The sequence below is a fragment of the Chroicocephalus ridibundus genome, chromosome 14, assembly GCF_963924245.1.
Source record: "Chroicocephalus ridibundus chromosome 14, bChrRid1.1, whole genome shotgun sequence".
Taxonomy (NCBI): Eukaryota; Metazoa; Chordata; class Aves; order Charadriiformes; family Laridae; genus Chroicocephalus; species Chroicocephalus ridibundus.
Window position 1 is genome coordinate 10,701,331 of NC_086297.1, and position 15,996 is coordinate 10,717,326.

General features: G+C 38.6%; 1 protein-coding gene across 8 annotated transcripts in view; it reads right to left on the reverse strand.

Annotated features, from left to right (window-relative positions):
• The window catches only part of B3GNTL1 (UDP-GlcNAc:betaGal beta-1,3-N-acetylglucosaminyltransferase like 1), a 127,887-nt gene extending 112,291 nt beyond the window's left edge, over positions 1-15,596 (reverse strand). For 4 of the 8 annotated variants that reach the window (XR_010073228.1, XM_063351636.1, XM_063351635.1 and 1 more), the window contains exons 1-4: positions 15,280-15,596; positions 11,003-11,119; positions 10,775-10,874; positions 5,920-5,984 (exon numbers count right to left, since the gene is read on the reverse strand). Coding sequence is in view for 7 of the 8 variants with exons in the window: in XM_063351636.1 (XP_063207706.1) it covers positions 5,920-5,984; positions 10,775-10,874; positions 11,003-11,119; positions 15,280-15,324 (327 nt within the window). In the remaining variant the exon portion in view is untranslated. Of the gene's footprint in view, positions 1-5,919; positions 5,985-10,774; positions 10,875-11,002; positions 11,120-15,279 lie in introns of those variants that run through there. The other 4 variants (XM_063351634.1, XM_063351640.1, XM_063351638.1 and 1 more) reach the window with 4 other exon arrangements.
• Between the last annotated feature and the right edge of the window lie 400 nt (positions 15,597-15,996).

Here is a 15,996-nt window from a genome sequence, read left to right on the forward strand (position 1 = left end):
AAAACTAAATCAAAAGACTAAACGTAAGAATATTGCTCAAAGCTGTTGTTGTTTCCGTATGGGTTTCTTAAATCACTTTGGGTACATTCAGATGACAAGCATTCGCTGGCCTCTTCAACCAGGCCGTCTGGACCACACTGAACTCCACAGTGATAACTTCATCATTTTCCCTTAGAAGTGGGGGGTTTTGCACTTCAGAAAGTAAAACAAAACATACAACTCAATGTACAATACACATCTGCTTTTTAAAACCAAGGGCAAGTTCACGTAAAACAACATACTAATTATAGCTCAGTATTGAAGTGCTTTCTTAAACTCACATTACAAACTGAGCATCACATGCTTTTCCAAATTCCTTCATATTTGGCTGCTCAAAAAAAAAAACCAAACCCAAAAAAGAGCCGACACACTCCATCCTCACAGTAATAGCACCTTCTTTCCATTGCAGCTATTACACATAAAAATACAACCTGTAGCAACACCCAGAGGAATGTCTGACTCACTGAGAAACAATATGGCATCTCCAAAGTCTTTCAATCCATCAAGTGGTCAGTCATTTATCCTGCACCTGCTCAGACTATAGTGAAAGTCTTTTGTTGCTATTGTTGAGTTCAGCTCCTTGAACCGGGGAAGTAAAAGGCCTGGGACCTCCAAAAACTGGCCTGTCAACAGCACCGCCAAAGCAAAAACACTGATCCTAGGCAATTTTCTAGATGTCAGGTTTTTTAAGCCCTACACTATCAAACACATTAGAATCCTACACTCTAATGGCCACATGCACATCACCTGAGCAGAACACACCCTAATGATCTGTCAGTACTTGCAAGATCATAGGGAAAGAATCCTACTTTTCTGTTTCTACTTTTGAATTAAATTGAGAAGGAAGGTCACAACAAAGAAAACACTTCAAAGTTTAAGAAACTGACTTTATTAAGCACCTTTCTTAAGCATGGCAACAAAGATGTCTACGTGGGAGGATATACGTGGTGTTATCATGCACCTGAATGACTAGTACCTTTCATCAATATAAAACTAATTACAATCTCTTTACGGAATCTTTTTATTGAGCATCACTTTTAATTGATCAGGAAATTTTTGCTGCCAAAGCAGGTCCCACCTTGGTGCATTTGTTCAGCAAATTCAGACATCTGCCTTTCCATATCTAGCTTTTCTGTACTTACTGCAGGTCACCTTGGATCTTTCTCACAATTAGATCACTGAAATAAAAAGTACATGAGCGTTTGCAGGCAAGGGAAGCAACACTTCTTTTCTTCATTTATGAATCAGAAAATTAACATTTCACATTCCAGATAGAGGCATTTAATCTTTTTTTAATACATGCATGTCTTTACAGAACAATAAAAGGAATGACACCTTCAAGGACTCATAATTTGATTTTTTTGGTGCTCATTACTGATTCAGAAACTCACACACCTCTTCTGGACAGAACAGGCTTCTGGTAATGGAGTTCATCACTACACCCACTTACCTATTTGAGTAACAGCTTATTTCAGTTTTTAAATCAGAGGATCAAATTAGCAAGGAATAGTATGTTAAAATAACAGAAAGCCAAAACATTAAGTCTGATCACTACGTCATTTCTTAAGCTACAGAGATGTTAATTTGAAAGAAAGGAATCACAGAATCCCAGGCTGAAAGGGACCTCAAGGATCATCTGGTCCAACCTTTCTTGGCAAAAGCACGCTCTAGACAAGATGGCCCAGCACCCTGTCCAGCTGAATCTTAAAAATGTCCAACGCTGGGGAATTCACCACTTCCCTGGGGAGATTCTTCCAGTGGCTGATTGTTCTCATTGGGCAAAATTTTCCTCTTGGGTCCAATTGGAATCTCCCAGGAGTAACTTGTACCCATTACACCCTGTCTTTTCCCCGTGACTCCTCATAAAAAGGGAGTCTCCATCTTCTTTGTAGCACAGTGATAAGGTCCTCCCCTAAGCCATCTTTTCTCAAGGCTGAACAAACCCAGGTCTCTCAGCTGTTCCTCCTATGGCAGGCTTCCCAGTCCTTGGATCATCTTGGTGGCCCTTCCCAGGACCCTCTCCAGCCTGTCCCCATCTTTTTTTGCATAACGGGAACCAAACCTGAACGCAGTATTCCAGGTATGGCCTGACAAGCGCTGAGTAGAGTGGGATAATGACTTCTTCATCTCTCCTCGTGATGTCCTTGTGCAACCCAGCATCCTGTTGGCCTGCTTTGCCACAGCAGCACACTGTTCACTCATATAGAGCTTTTTGTCCACCAGGACCCCCAGGTCCCTTTCCACAGAACTGCTCCCCAGCCAGGTAGATCCCAGCCCCTGCTGCACTCCTGGATTATGTTTCCCCATATTTTAAAACTTTATTAGTGCCTGTAGAGTAACGTATAATGGCAACTAACAAGAAATCGGTCTTTCCAAAACCAGCAAGTTATGGAGACTGTAAGAACAAGCAGCTATATTTATAACTGAAAGCTAGCTCGAAGGCTGGAGTCTCTGAAACATCTACCAAGACTAGCTAGCTAAGGTCCAACCACCTTCTTGCAAGACCTTTATAAGTACCCCCTCAACGAAGTGTTTTTGAACTTGAAACTCAAGAAAAGCATGCAATTTCACAGCAATTAAGAATTAACATTCCCAACTTAAATCATACAAGCAAGTCTCACAAACGGAAAGGCACAGGTCAGCAGCTGCCAATTCAAACATGGGAATGCTGATTCTGGTGGCCCACCCTTGCTTTTGGTGAATAAAACCAAATGAAAAGTGGTAAATAAAACCAAATGGTGTCAATGAAAATAGCCATTCAAAGCAGAAAAGGGAATTTTTAGTGCAAGAGTTTTGCTGTGCTACAACTGGGTAAATGATTATAACAAAGACGGTAACCACCCCAGAGAACTGCAAAACTAAGGTTACAATAAAAGGCAACTGGTAGATAAAGTCATAACTGCAGACAGTTGGAAGAGTAAAGCTAACAGTGAAATGTATTTGCATAATTAGTTAATTCTATTGTCATTATGACCAAGATTTTCTGAGACTACAAATGTTAAATATGAACAATTTGTTAAGTAGCTTCAGTTTTTCTACTTGTTTTCCTGGTGGGAAAAATGCCTCAGTAGCTTAGAGGTGAAATCTGTAACAACCACCAGAGCAAAAACACTCCATAATAGCTATTAGTCAAACAGCTGCCACTTCATACTAGAATAGGCTGATCAAATTCTGACAGTTCTGAGCTCTGTAACCTTTTTTTCCACATTTCTTCCCAATTTGTTGTCCTCACAAATCTGTGTTGAGAGACATAACACAAGCAGCTTGACTCCAGCTGGAATGGCAAGCAAAACAGTCTCTCTGGAGCCAGTACTTCCAAAGATGCTCCCAAATACGCTTGTACATTCATCTCACTCAAATAAGTGAAATGAATACACAAGGAGCCACAATGCATTTCTCCACCTATATGAAATGTATACAAACTACTGACCCAGCTCCATTTCTCTCCACATCCACCTATAGCAAACCTGAAATTATGGCTGCACTTCTGAAGGTCAATTCCCTGGCATTACTGCAGCACATTCCAAAAGGCTGATATCAACATTCCTTCCTAGAGAGCTTGATACTGGATTGGTGACTGAAATGAAGAAGGTAGGTGGCGTGTAGAAGCGGAGTTGTTAAACAGCTGGCAACATCTGTGTTTCAGCTATTACCACACGACATGTACTAACTACAGCCAAAATATTGAGCAATTTTTAGACTTGTAGCAGTTGCCACATTCATTTTATTTCCCCTGATCTGTTTTCAGCAAAAAATGGTAGTCACAAGGAGAGACAGTTGAAAATGTGTTTAAGTAATGCCAATCATTTAATATTTCTTTGGTACCAAGATTAGGTTTCTGATAGTTCAGAATGCCTTCCATTTTGAAGCATCTAGCTCAATAGCAGGAATAGAGAAGTGTAGAAAATAAAATCTTGGTAGCTTTTTCCAAGCTTATCCACACCATAAGTCATAAAATTCACAGATCATTTCAAGTAGGTCTTAATTAGATTAAATATAAACTTATGCTAATGATACTATTGCAGAAATCCAAAATCATCACCTGTTACATTCCTTAATAGATGTAATTTGTTTCCCTGATGTTTTCTTATCCTGCACAACTTGTCAGCAAAAGGAAACAACACAGCAGTATGAAGATGCATACCATATAAACACCATAAGGTATATAACAATTTAACAATTCTGAAGACATCTCTATGAAAATGTTAATTAACTTAAAGAATTTAATTTTCTAGTTTACTGCTATCGATTTACAAACAACTAGATCTGTCCAGATTGAAAAGAAACACTATACAGATTTGAGACAGAAGACATGAAGCTCCACGGGACAAGAGAATAGTAGGTTAATTTCTCACTCATGCATACATGCACTCAGCTCCAGCCAACATAAGCAAGTACGTAACTCCTCCTACGTACTCCCTAGAATGCCCCATACAATGTGGTATCTGCCCAAGCCTGGAATACCTGAACCTGGCAAATCATAAGTAAGATCTAATTATTTTTTTAATTTTAGATACGTAGACAGCCTCACTGGCTCACAGTATAGGAGAGTTAAATCCATGGAATCATTCATATAAATTAAATGGCACTTGGGTTTGTGTCTACCTAAAGTAATGCAAAAAGAACTGGACCCGAAGTTCATTCATCTCAACAAAACTGGCATTACTCCAATTACATCATGGCATAATTTATCATGTCCATACACTCTTTCACGATCTGGTGAGTCTGGTGATCAAAAACAGAGCAGCAGGTTTTGTGCTCACACTTCCTCAAAATAATTTGTTTATGAAACAGACACTGACACTCAGTGCTGGATATGAAATAGTTATTTTTTGATGTCTGAGAAACTGGCCTTAATTTGTATATGTGACTGTGAGTTCTGTGTATTCAATGGATGTTCAAATTTTTTTTCTGAAATACCCATATATATCAGATATTGCATTTCAAAGCTTCACCCTCTATAAACTTATATACAAAGATTTACATGAAATACACTCCGTAAAGCAAACAAATAGCCTAAACCAAACCAACAAACTGTTAAAGGGAAACTAGGATAAATTCAAATAAACTCATTTAAAAAGGCACACTGTGTTGCTAAATACAGTAATAACTTAATAAAAGCAAGAATAAAGGCCAGGAAAGCCACCTGCAAGACTTAATTTCTTAAATGGTAAGACAAGAAATTTCTGCTATGTTGCCTTGGGTCAGAAGAAATGTACCAGCACTTAACCTACATTTCCATCAGCCAGTTCATCCTAGTACTACACTATATCATAGTTCAGTTCCAATTCAGAGGAAAGAATCAATCTTCAGGTGAAATTACATAAGATCAGTGAGCCTTAAAGGTCCTGCTCTTTTTGCCTGATCCTAGCCACATGGCACCATTCCTCAGATCAGCTATGCACATTTGTGAAACCCTTCACTGCATATTAAGCTGCATAAAGTCAGATAGTTATCTGTGGGTTAGTGAGCTGAATGGGTTCACAGAAGGTATCCAACAAAGGACAGGAAAAAAAAAAAATCAGGATGGAAGGTGAGACCTCTCCTAATTTGCATTAAAAAGCCATTAGATTAGCTCTTAGTTTCTCATCAATATAATTTTCTGAAGAATGTGGGAAAGAAAAATCCTGAAAACACCTAAATACCAATCATGCCCAACCCTACTCACAATAGCTTGTGAAATCCGATAGGATCAAAGAATGGTGTAAGGCTGTAGGCTTTCTACAGGTTGGAAGACAACTTTACAGCTACAAATAGTAACCAGCACGTTCGGCACCCAAACATCTTTAAACAGCTTGTCTTTAAGGCAAACCAACAGCTACGTTAAAAACAAAATAATTTTATTGACAAAACTAAGTTAGACAAAAGGCATTAACTTACTGAATCCAGAAAGCAGAGATAGGTGCCTGAGCTCTGAATTACTGCTTGATTTTTAGCAAATCCAACTGTTGAGAAAATAAAGATAAAATTATGTGGTAATTTTTACCTTTGGATTTTTTTTAAATCTAACCACAGTCAGCAACAGATGAAATTAAATATGAAAATTGGTATCAGGTAAAGTATGCAATTTTTCCATATTTAAAACGAGGTAATTTGTAAATATTTAAGTGGTATGCCTATTTCAGTTTTCTCCAAGCAAGCTGTATGTGTTAGAATTCTACCATCAAGTAGAATTAGACTACTTTTGCTAGCCCTCCACAAAGACGTAATAAGTAATACATATCTTGAAGAGCCCAGCTACCTAGGTTTCACATCCAGTACCTCAGATCATAGAATGGTCTGGGCTGGAAGGGACCTTTAACGGTCATCTAGTCCAATGCTCCTACAATGAGCAGATGCTGAAGACCCTTGGCTGTATGTACACATTCATCTCTTAGGTCATAACAAATAGTAACAAATCAGAAAAAGGCAAAGAAAGAACCAGAGATTGCTAGGCAACTTGTTCTTTCTACCAGGGAAGCAGGTCCTCAGAAGGACTCAAAAAAAAGTTCTGTTCCATTATGCTTCTTAAATATAAAGTACGCAAATACAAAAACTTCATGTACCATTTATGTAATGGCACATGTAATGCAGAGCCAAAGCAGAGGAATATCTGTGCAAGGAGCACAAACCTGGCTTATTTATACCGTAACACGTTATATCATCTATGGAAGACCACACTGAAATATAAATTCAGTCAAATGATAACACTGACATCTAGGGTCTTTTTGTTTCTGACCCACTGATACTGGCTGAATCTTTTACCAAGTCATTTCAGGAAGCTGAACCAGCAGAAAACTTTTTTGTCAGCTTAATTTCTGAAGCAGATGACAATACTGGAGGGTCAAGCAAATGGCAGAGCCAAAAAAGAAGGCAGGGGAGCATGAATACACAGCCAAGGGTAAGGATGGGACTGCAGCAACCAGCAATAAGATGAACTCAGCCTACCACTGACATACATCATCAAGGTAGGAGTGTTTATCTGGGATCATTTTTGCATGTAGACAAGGTCTACCTAAGAACATTCTGGTCTTTGAATTCTTCTCCTGGGCAGCATTATAAGAAAAGACCATGCTATATCCAGTGTTATCCTGAAAAATGCTATATGAATTCCATTTTGTCATATATGTAACATTTAAGCATTGTTTAAGCCTTTACGGAGCCAAGTCAGGGAATGCAGCACAAGATTGCCCTGACATGCAAACCAAATGATGTGAAGATGCGCAATACTGTGGGGGTTTTATTCTTTAATGAGAAAACTGGAAACGTAAAGACAGAAAAGCTCACCGGCAAGTGGAGCAGGATAATTTTAAAAAATTTTATCTCTAAAGTTCCTGATTTTGCATTTGAAAAAAGCAGACTACTTTAATTCTCTACTCTTTTTATGTGATACAGGTTTAAGTTTGTCCAGGAAACAAATTTAACTGGGCTTAAAGGTTCACTTAGTTTTAAGGCACATGCTCCTTGGCTATTTTGCTGAGTTGTCCAAGTACAGAAAAAGACTTACGACTGCGTTTCTTACTGCCTCAAAGGAACATTATGTCAACTACCAACAGAACACTACTAATAAAGGCTCTTCCTTATAACTGTGTTATGCTTTTCTCATGTATTTTGAGCATTTTAATTCTCACCTTAACTTCTCTTCATCATGGATTTCTTGGACCTATTGTCTTACAGCATGTTTACATATTACTTTTTCACACATATGAATATCTAATCTCACATATATAGTTACTCTCATTCTCCTTCCTATTGGCAGTAAAAAAGCAGCTGGCAAAGTCAGTAGCTATCACAACAGCAGAGCTGAATCCTGGCATGGGCAGTTTTAGTGGGAAACAACGGATGCAAGTTAGCAGGTCTGGACATGCCAAACAAGACAAACCCTAACACTGTGGAGGTCCCAACTAAAGCAAGAGGTGAAAGAACACGATGGAACAAAATTTGCCCAACACCAATCAAATCAATACTCTCCTACATCATTACCAGCTGTAAAGCTACCTGTAATTAGATTTCAATGCTTTCATTAGTATACCCCTATATTTCAACAACCTTCACTAGAAAATAACGAAATACTAGGAATCACTAATGTAGAAAAGTGAAGGAGACTCAAAGGCAACTACAAGATGACAATTATATTACTCTATGAACTTTCTGAAATATTTCAGATCTCGTTTTCAAATAAAACACTTTAAATAAAATAATGAAATATTTAATATTTGTATGAGGAAAAAGTTGGAAAATACTTCTTTCTAAGATTAGGACGGAAATCATTCTGAAGCTTTTCATATACCAGCTATTTTTTTAGAGGGGAGAGAAGAAAATACACGTTTTAAAAATTATTAATGAGAAAGATATAACTCCCCATAGAAGAAACTAGATATTAAAAATTGTTTCACAACAAATCCTACATGTTTGGCATGAGTAAAAAATGTTCTTTAATATTACTCTACTGAACAAAATCAAATGTTTGTGCCAGGTCTCTTAGTTTTGTAAGGCTTGCTTACTTGGTGAAAAGAGCCTGTTACCATGGTTACAGCCGTAAAAACTTAAGCCTCAGTGAGATATTAACATTCCTCACTCTTGGAAAGAAAAAGGTTTCCTTTTTTTAGGCAAGTGACCCTTTCTTTTTTTCTAGGTTCCCCCCCCCCTTTCTTTTACATGTTAGAAAAGAATCAGAAATAAATCCTAATCTTGTGTAAATAGTTGAAGATGTGAAGCCTGACTAGTACATTGTTTCTGTACTAAAGCATCTTCTTTTAAAGGAAAGACTCCTTACAGTTGTAACCAGTCCTTAACATAATAAAAGTAAATCACTGAAAGCAAACAAATACTATGGATTTCAAGTAACCTGCTCCTAAAATGTAACAACTGTGAAGAAAAGATGTCCTCATTTTAATGGTGACCTGAGAGTGACTTCCACATGAATAAGCTCGGGTTTGGTTTTGTTTTGGTTTTCTTGTTGTTGTGTTTTTTGGGTTTTTTTTTTTGTTTGTTTGTTTTTTTTTTTAAAGACTATGCATTTCATATTATTATTTAAAACAACGCTCACAGCTGCATCCCCCACCCCCAATTTATTACAGATTTGTTCAGGTTTCAGTTATCTCAACACTGACAAATGCATCCTAAACCAAAAACTAATCGGAGATGTCTCTAATGGCACAATATACTCCCTGTAGTTCACAACTTGAACTTAGTTTAAGTTTCAGTTTCCTAAAGTGCAAAGGTGAACCAACTTCAGAATTCTGAAAGGGGGGGGGAAAAGAAGACAGATAAATTTCCAGAAATACAAGCAGTTCTCGACATTGCTCAAATCCAGCTTTATCAGTTGCCCAAAAGAGAAAAATTCCCTTTACCAGCCTTGTCTGTCTTTTGTCATCACCAGCTCAATAATACTAATATTACAAGTTGCACTGTCAAAACAACACCAGTTCATGCTAGAGATACTAAAGTACTAAAAATATTTACAGTAACAGTTATGCTGTGTTACTTCAGTATTGCTAGGTCTGACAACTGTTTAAAAAACAGCTTTAAAGAAGGCTATAATCAAAAGAAATGACAGTAAATAAATCCAGGGGCCTATACCAAGTTGCAGATTAATTCAGTGCACAAACTCCCATTTATTTGCATGTTTCAGGAAGGGGATGAAAATTAAGCCTTCTGAAACAGGACTGGGCTTTTTCCTAAGAAGATCATTTTGAGGAGACTGTAACAAGCCTAGGTTTCTTTCCAGTTACAAACAGAACATTATGTTAAAAAACAGGAACTGACCAGATTTTGTGTTACAGTGTTTCCAAACTGTGCCTTTTAAGTGAGATAACTTGAAAGACACAAATTTGGAACCTGTTTGGTATCAATTCCTACCTGTCTACTCATTGTTAGAAAATTCAGGATGATAGCAACATTAAGTTATACAGCTCCCCTACAAAACGTGAGCACACTGTTCTGCTTGCTTTGTCCTGTTGTTCTCCTTGAGAACACAGACATGATCTTCCAACTTCAATGCCATTCAACACCAGCTTCTTCAGAGAGCAATACACTTCTATTTCTATTTTATATTCTAGCAAGCTTGTCTGCTAAAAAAACTTAAACATAAAAGAACCAAAACAAGCAAAATAAAAACTGTTAGAGAGATTTGTTTGTTACATCCTCCAGTGGATAAATGTAATTCATATTAGCAAGTAAATCAATAGGGAGTCACACCATACACCTATATGGTAGCCCAGTAACTCTATTGTAAGCCTTGTGTAAATAATTAGGAGTTTAGTGAGAGTTTTTAGCTCACATCAAAACTGATCATCAAAGGGATATCAAAAATGTATTTTGTTCTGTTCCAGAGTCTATTCTACGAAACTGGAAGATATACGTTTACTTTTTAAATCTTTATGTAAGAAAATTTGGATTTCTTTTTTCTTAAAGCCCATCTCCTGAAGATAAATCAGATATCAGAAAGCCACAGGAAAGTTGTAAGCACTAACAACATTGTGTACACTACAATTAAACAAAATTCTTTTGCAGAGTAGAGCACAAGCGTTAACCCAAGTTCTTCTTTCCTGGATGTATAAACAAATTCTACATAGACAAAACCAACAGGGCCAAACTCTAAATTGGAATGAGCTTTTGAATGGAGAGCCCTGGAAAACAATGTGTTTTTTTCCATTGCAATGCAAGTGGCTACAAAGACACTTTTCAAACTAAAAAACAGAAGATGCCTATGATCACAACCTAACTCTCAAAAAATCACTATTAAGCCACATACCGCCTCGAGGTTGAGATGAATCATTACTACCAACGATTACTGGAACACCAGCATCTTCCAACTTGCTCTTCCATTTTTCAATTATTTCAGCTGAACCATCCTAGAAAAATAATGACACAGATGCAGCTATTTCAACTTGTATGGTGAACCAAACACAGTCCAAAACAAAAATTCCTATCAGAGCCAGTATTTACTCCGATAGTATTTTAAATAAGGTCTGAAACATACCTTACTGGCATCATTAAAAACTGATAGCTCCATGGTTTCTTTAAAATCTTGTTCCCAAACTGACTTCAAGCATTCATCTAACCAGCATTCACTATTGTGAACTGGCACAATGACAGACTACAAAAAACCAAACAAAAATCCAAGTGTATGTCAGTAAGCACTATTTTTGTTTACTTACAGTATAAGAATATTCATTAAAAAGGGGAAGTGCCAGATCCTTCGGAAACGAACTTTCACAAAAAATGCATCTTAAAAATATAAGAGTAGGCAAAGATATTTTATTTTTATTATAAATATATGACTTGCTTTCTTCCCTATCAAACTTTTTCTTCTTTTTTTAAGTTCTACAAGATGGCTTTTGGTAGGTCTTGTTTTTTTCTGCTTCTCCAAGGAAACAAAAGAGACTACTGAACAAAAATGCTAACAAACCATCTATAACATCACACTGACCTGTTTCTAGTATTCCTGCATTTCTTACAACACTCTTTACTTCTGTCTTCCATTAATGTATCTTACTCATCATTTTTTTCTTTAAGCTTACCACCTAATTGGAGATGCTGTAGCCAAGTTTTTAAATATGATTTTATCTAAAACTGCTATTAAACACATTAGAAGATGACATATGACATAGTTCCACAGCCTACCATTTCAATTCCAGGCTTTCCTATGATAGTGTCTATTAGTTTAGCCACACACACGCAAAGTATGAAAACTTATCTGAAATATTTTTAAATTGGTTAGAAATCACAGATGAGGGATTTCTCTGTTCAGTTACTCACCACTGAGTGGGTTCTAATTACCCCCCAAAAGCCACCCCCCAATTCCTTCAGTAGCTCACAAAAGAATACATTCCATTCACAGAATGTCAAGTCCTCAGAAATTAGCACATTAATATACTGGCTATGTCTGTAAAGGGAGAGTCCAAACCCATACTTGTTGAGATCGCTTATAGGTGGGGAACTTAAGGCAAAGAGCCTAACTAACTTGTAAAAAGTCTCATGGGACATTTTAAGAAGTTCCTAGAAACAGAACTTAAACTCCTTATCGCGTGGTGTAACCATAAACACAGTTTGAAGAAACAGAGGATTAGTTCCTATTGTGAATGTGTGAAAATCTGACATGTGAGTACATGTACATTGTGTGAATACATGCAAACACACACATTAGTAGGCAGATTTTGTGGACACTGAGCACTGTATTTTTGGTTTTTATAGAGTATGATGTATGTAGGTATTACATACATAAGATTACCATACATAAGATGTATGATACAACGATTAACAAATAAGAAACTTATAATTTCACAGCAAAATAAAAGAAACTATACTTGTCTAAAATGAATGAACACCCTGATTTTTGGCAGGATGGTGTAACAGGGGAAAAGGGTATTTAAAAGAAGTACAAGGAAAGATACTTAAAACTTTAAGCAAAGCAGGTCTTTGACTTTTATTTTGGAGAGATAAATAAGTAAAATAAGGAGAAATGAAAATGTGAAATTGATTACCAAATAATTGCAACATACAAACAGATTAATTCAGCATTGTCTCAGATTAGTACTTTGAGACTAAAAAAAATAAGCAAAAATCTGAGATTCTAAAGCCATATATTCACTTAGGATTTAATATCCTTTGTGTCTAGATGGCAATTAAAATATGACCCAATACATTCACAGTAAGCAATATAACATATCAATTCAGAAAGAAAGGGGTTCTCCAATTCTTCAAATATAAACTAGCTACAGTTTTGCACATCCAGAAACACCAATGATTTTCCAATATGTTTTCTAACTAACACAGTAAAAATTTGACTACGCCATCAGAAACTAGATTGACACTGGCTTGAAAACTGTAAAACTGGAACTTCTCTGCTTTTTTTCATAATGAACTCCTGTTTTAAGTCAGGACGGCAGCGCAAAATATTGAGATTATGTTTGGACCTCTCTGCTTAATTTGAACTGGAAACAGAAAAAAACAGTACTTTAACGGCAGCACATATAAAATAATCCATAAATACCTCATGGCACTTAAGTACTCTGAACTCAACATAATAACTCGTAATATATTAGCATGCTCCTAAACACATTACTGTGAGCAAGTTCTACTCCCACAGAACTATCACAACAGTGTTGAGCCAAAATAAGGCACAGAGCTGAATTGCTGATGAAACTTCTGTGTAAAACCTGAAAAATTAACAAATACATACAAATAACTGTACACAGCAATATGACTGAAATACCAGAGAACTGATAACATTGTATACTAAAAATTCCTTAGGTTCTACCATTCTTATTCAGTTTACTGTTTCTCTGTGTTTACTTTTTTTTTTTTCAAGCCAAAGATAAATTAAAACCACCACAGAGCTAAACTTTCATTTCTCCCTCGTTCATTTCTACATTTGTAGCCTGGCTTAAAAGTTGCAGTTGGTACTTGGCCTGAACCAGGCATTCACAAATTGGCCTTTGCCATCCTGTGACTCTATCAGAATACTTCTATCTCCTTGGTTCATTTAAAGAGGGAAAAACATGAAGCAGGGCACTATTTCACTTACAGGTGCAGATTCACAGTCAAAAAACCAGCTGATAGTAACCTGATGAGACACTATTTCTTCTGTCCCAAAACAGGATCAACTACAGCTAAATCATTGCGGATAAACCATAATCTCCAGGGAGAGAAACACCAACCTTGCTAAAGCAATCTCTAAAAGCAGGCATAAGGGAGACCTGGAACAGTTTTCCTAACATCTGAAGCCCTTTTGCTGCAGTTTATGCCAACTCTACTTCCTGATCCCAGCACAGATTATTATTCTAGCTCTCTTTGCAGCAGCCTTGCATACATCTGAAGACTGTTACCATAATAGTGAACTACAGAAATATACATGAAGCTCTTGCAAAGTTAATTTTGAGACAACACAGGGACATAAATTGCAAACAACTAATGTACTTTTGTCATCACAAGATCACTTGAGTGACAACCGAGTCAGAATTATAATTTCATTAGGTGAGGCTGATTTATAGTAGAATCCAACAGAGGAGCATTTTCATGGCCTACGAGCCAAGTACAACAATTAAAACACAGAACTATGAATCAGATTTGGATCTGAGCATTGTGACACTACCTGCTTTTCCCTGAACTTCACACTTAGAATAAGACCTGAAGCAATTTTAGGTATTCTTAGTAATGCAGTTTTGCCATCACTAAGCAGAAGATAATGATTCCCGGCTTTGCGGCAAAAAGAATTTTGAGGTATGGCAAAAATGACAGAATGTGAAATGGTTAACAGGTAGTTCAATCCCCTTTCTTCTACAAATGTACTACTCAACCAAAAAGCTCCCTCCTTCAGCTAGACCACTGAAAAACAACACATCAATCACAAGATTGAAGAGAAGTAGAGAAATGTGAGGGTTTTTTTTAAAAAAAAGTATCAAACTGTGTAACTGAGTGTTTTAAATCCAAGGAATCTCTTGTTTCTGGCATTACCACCATTATCCTCCACAAAGAATATATACAATAAACAACTCCAAAGTGAAAACTTATTTTCAGTTTCCACAAATTTCAGTTCAAGCAGACTCCCACCTGCCTCCATATCTGAAGGTGGAAAATAAATTTTAGACATCATTTTAACGCTGCTGAAGATTTTATAGAAGTTGGAAACCGTTATTTTTAAAAGAAGTTTTCATATGACTCATTATTCCAAACCATTCAGAAACTCATGGCTGTTGGCAGAAACATACTAGTTTTGTCAAATCTCACATATGGGATACTTTAAATAAACCCAGAGAGGTTTTCAGGCCACAAACTTTGACCTGCCTCTACGAGCCGAAACTGTGTTGAAGCTGTTCATCATTTTTACTTGCTCATTGATCTGCACGTGTGTGCTTTTCAGATGTTTGCCTCACCAAAGCTAAACCGTTGCCAAACTGCACCGGTTGTACGTGTGTAAATTTGTAAAAGAAAAAGTAATTAAAAAAGAAAAAAAAAAAAGAAAAAAAAAAGACACCGGGACTGACAAAACAATAAAGTCCTGGAAGAAAATTTTAAAACTATCTCTTCAAACTACAGGGAACCAAACATGCCTGGCCTCCTCTCTAAGGGCAACCAGCCCAAAGACCAGGAGAAAGTCTCTCATGAAAAGCCTCGCTGCTTCCCTCCGTCGAGCCCCCCCAAAGCTCCCACACAGGCGGGACCTCGCTCCACGGCCTCTTCCTCCTCCTCCTCCCCCCGAGCCACCCGCCCCGCTCCCTGCCCGAGCCCCAGCCCGCACTCCCGCCCCACACGTACCACCTGAACAGCGGGGCTGCCGCCGGCCCTCCCCGCCTCCGCCATGGCCGCCCCTGGCCGAGGAGGGGGGGCCGCTCTCCCCGTAACGCCCTGAGGGAGTCGGGGCTCCCGGCCCAGGGAGGGGGGTGGGGGGAAGGCGGCTACCTCACACCCACCGCCGCGGGGTGCTGCCCCTCTCCCTCCCCGCTTTTCTCTACAGGAACTGCCCCGCTACCCTCCGCGGGGCCGAGCGGCCGCCCGCCGCCCCCCGCGCCTCGGCCCGCTCCCGCCCGCTCTCCCCTCAGGGAGACCCCGGCGGGAGGAACAACCATCGAGCAGGCGGCCAGAGAGGCCGGAAGCGGCGCCGCTGCCTTGCGCGACAGTCTGGGCGGGCGGCGAGCAGCGAGGCGCTGAGGAGAGGGAGGGCGGGGAGGCGGCTTCGCCCTCGGTGTGACCGGAGAGAGGGCCGGGGCGAGCCGCAGGCCGTGTGGGCGGCTCAAGGAGGCTGCCCTGTGGCTTTTTAAAGTTTTAAAGCGTTGCTCCTCGCGGCCTGTGCGGTGTCACCGCCGGCGCTGCCCCCCCGGCTCGGGGTGTGCTGGTCAGGCCGGGGCGGGGCTGGAGGTCCTGCCTGTGGAGGCACAAATTTCTTAAATAAATGGTGTCTGCAGTTTCACCCCTGTTCTCTAATTACACTTTTTACTTATATCTCTCTAGTCAGCACTTTTCTTGATCAAAACT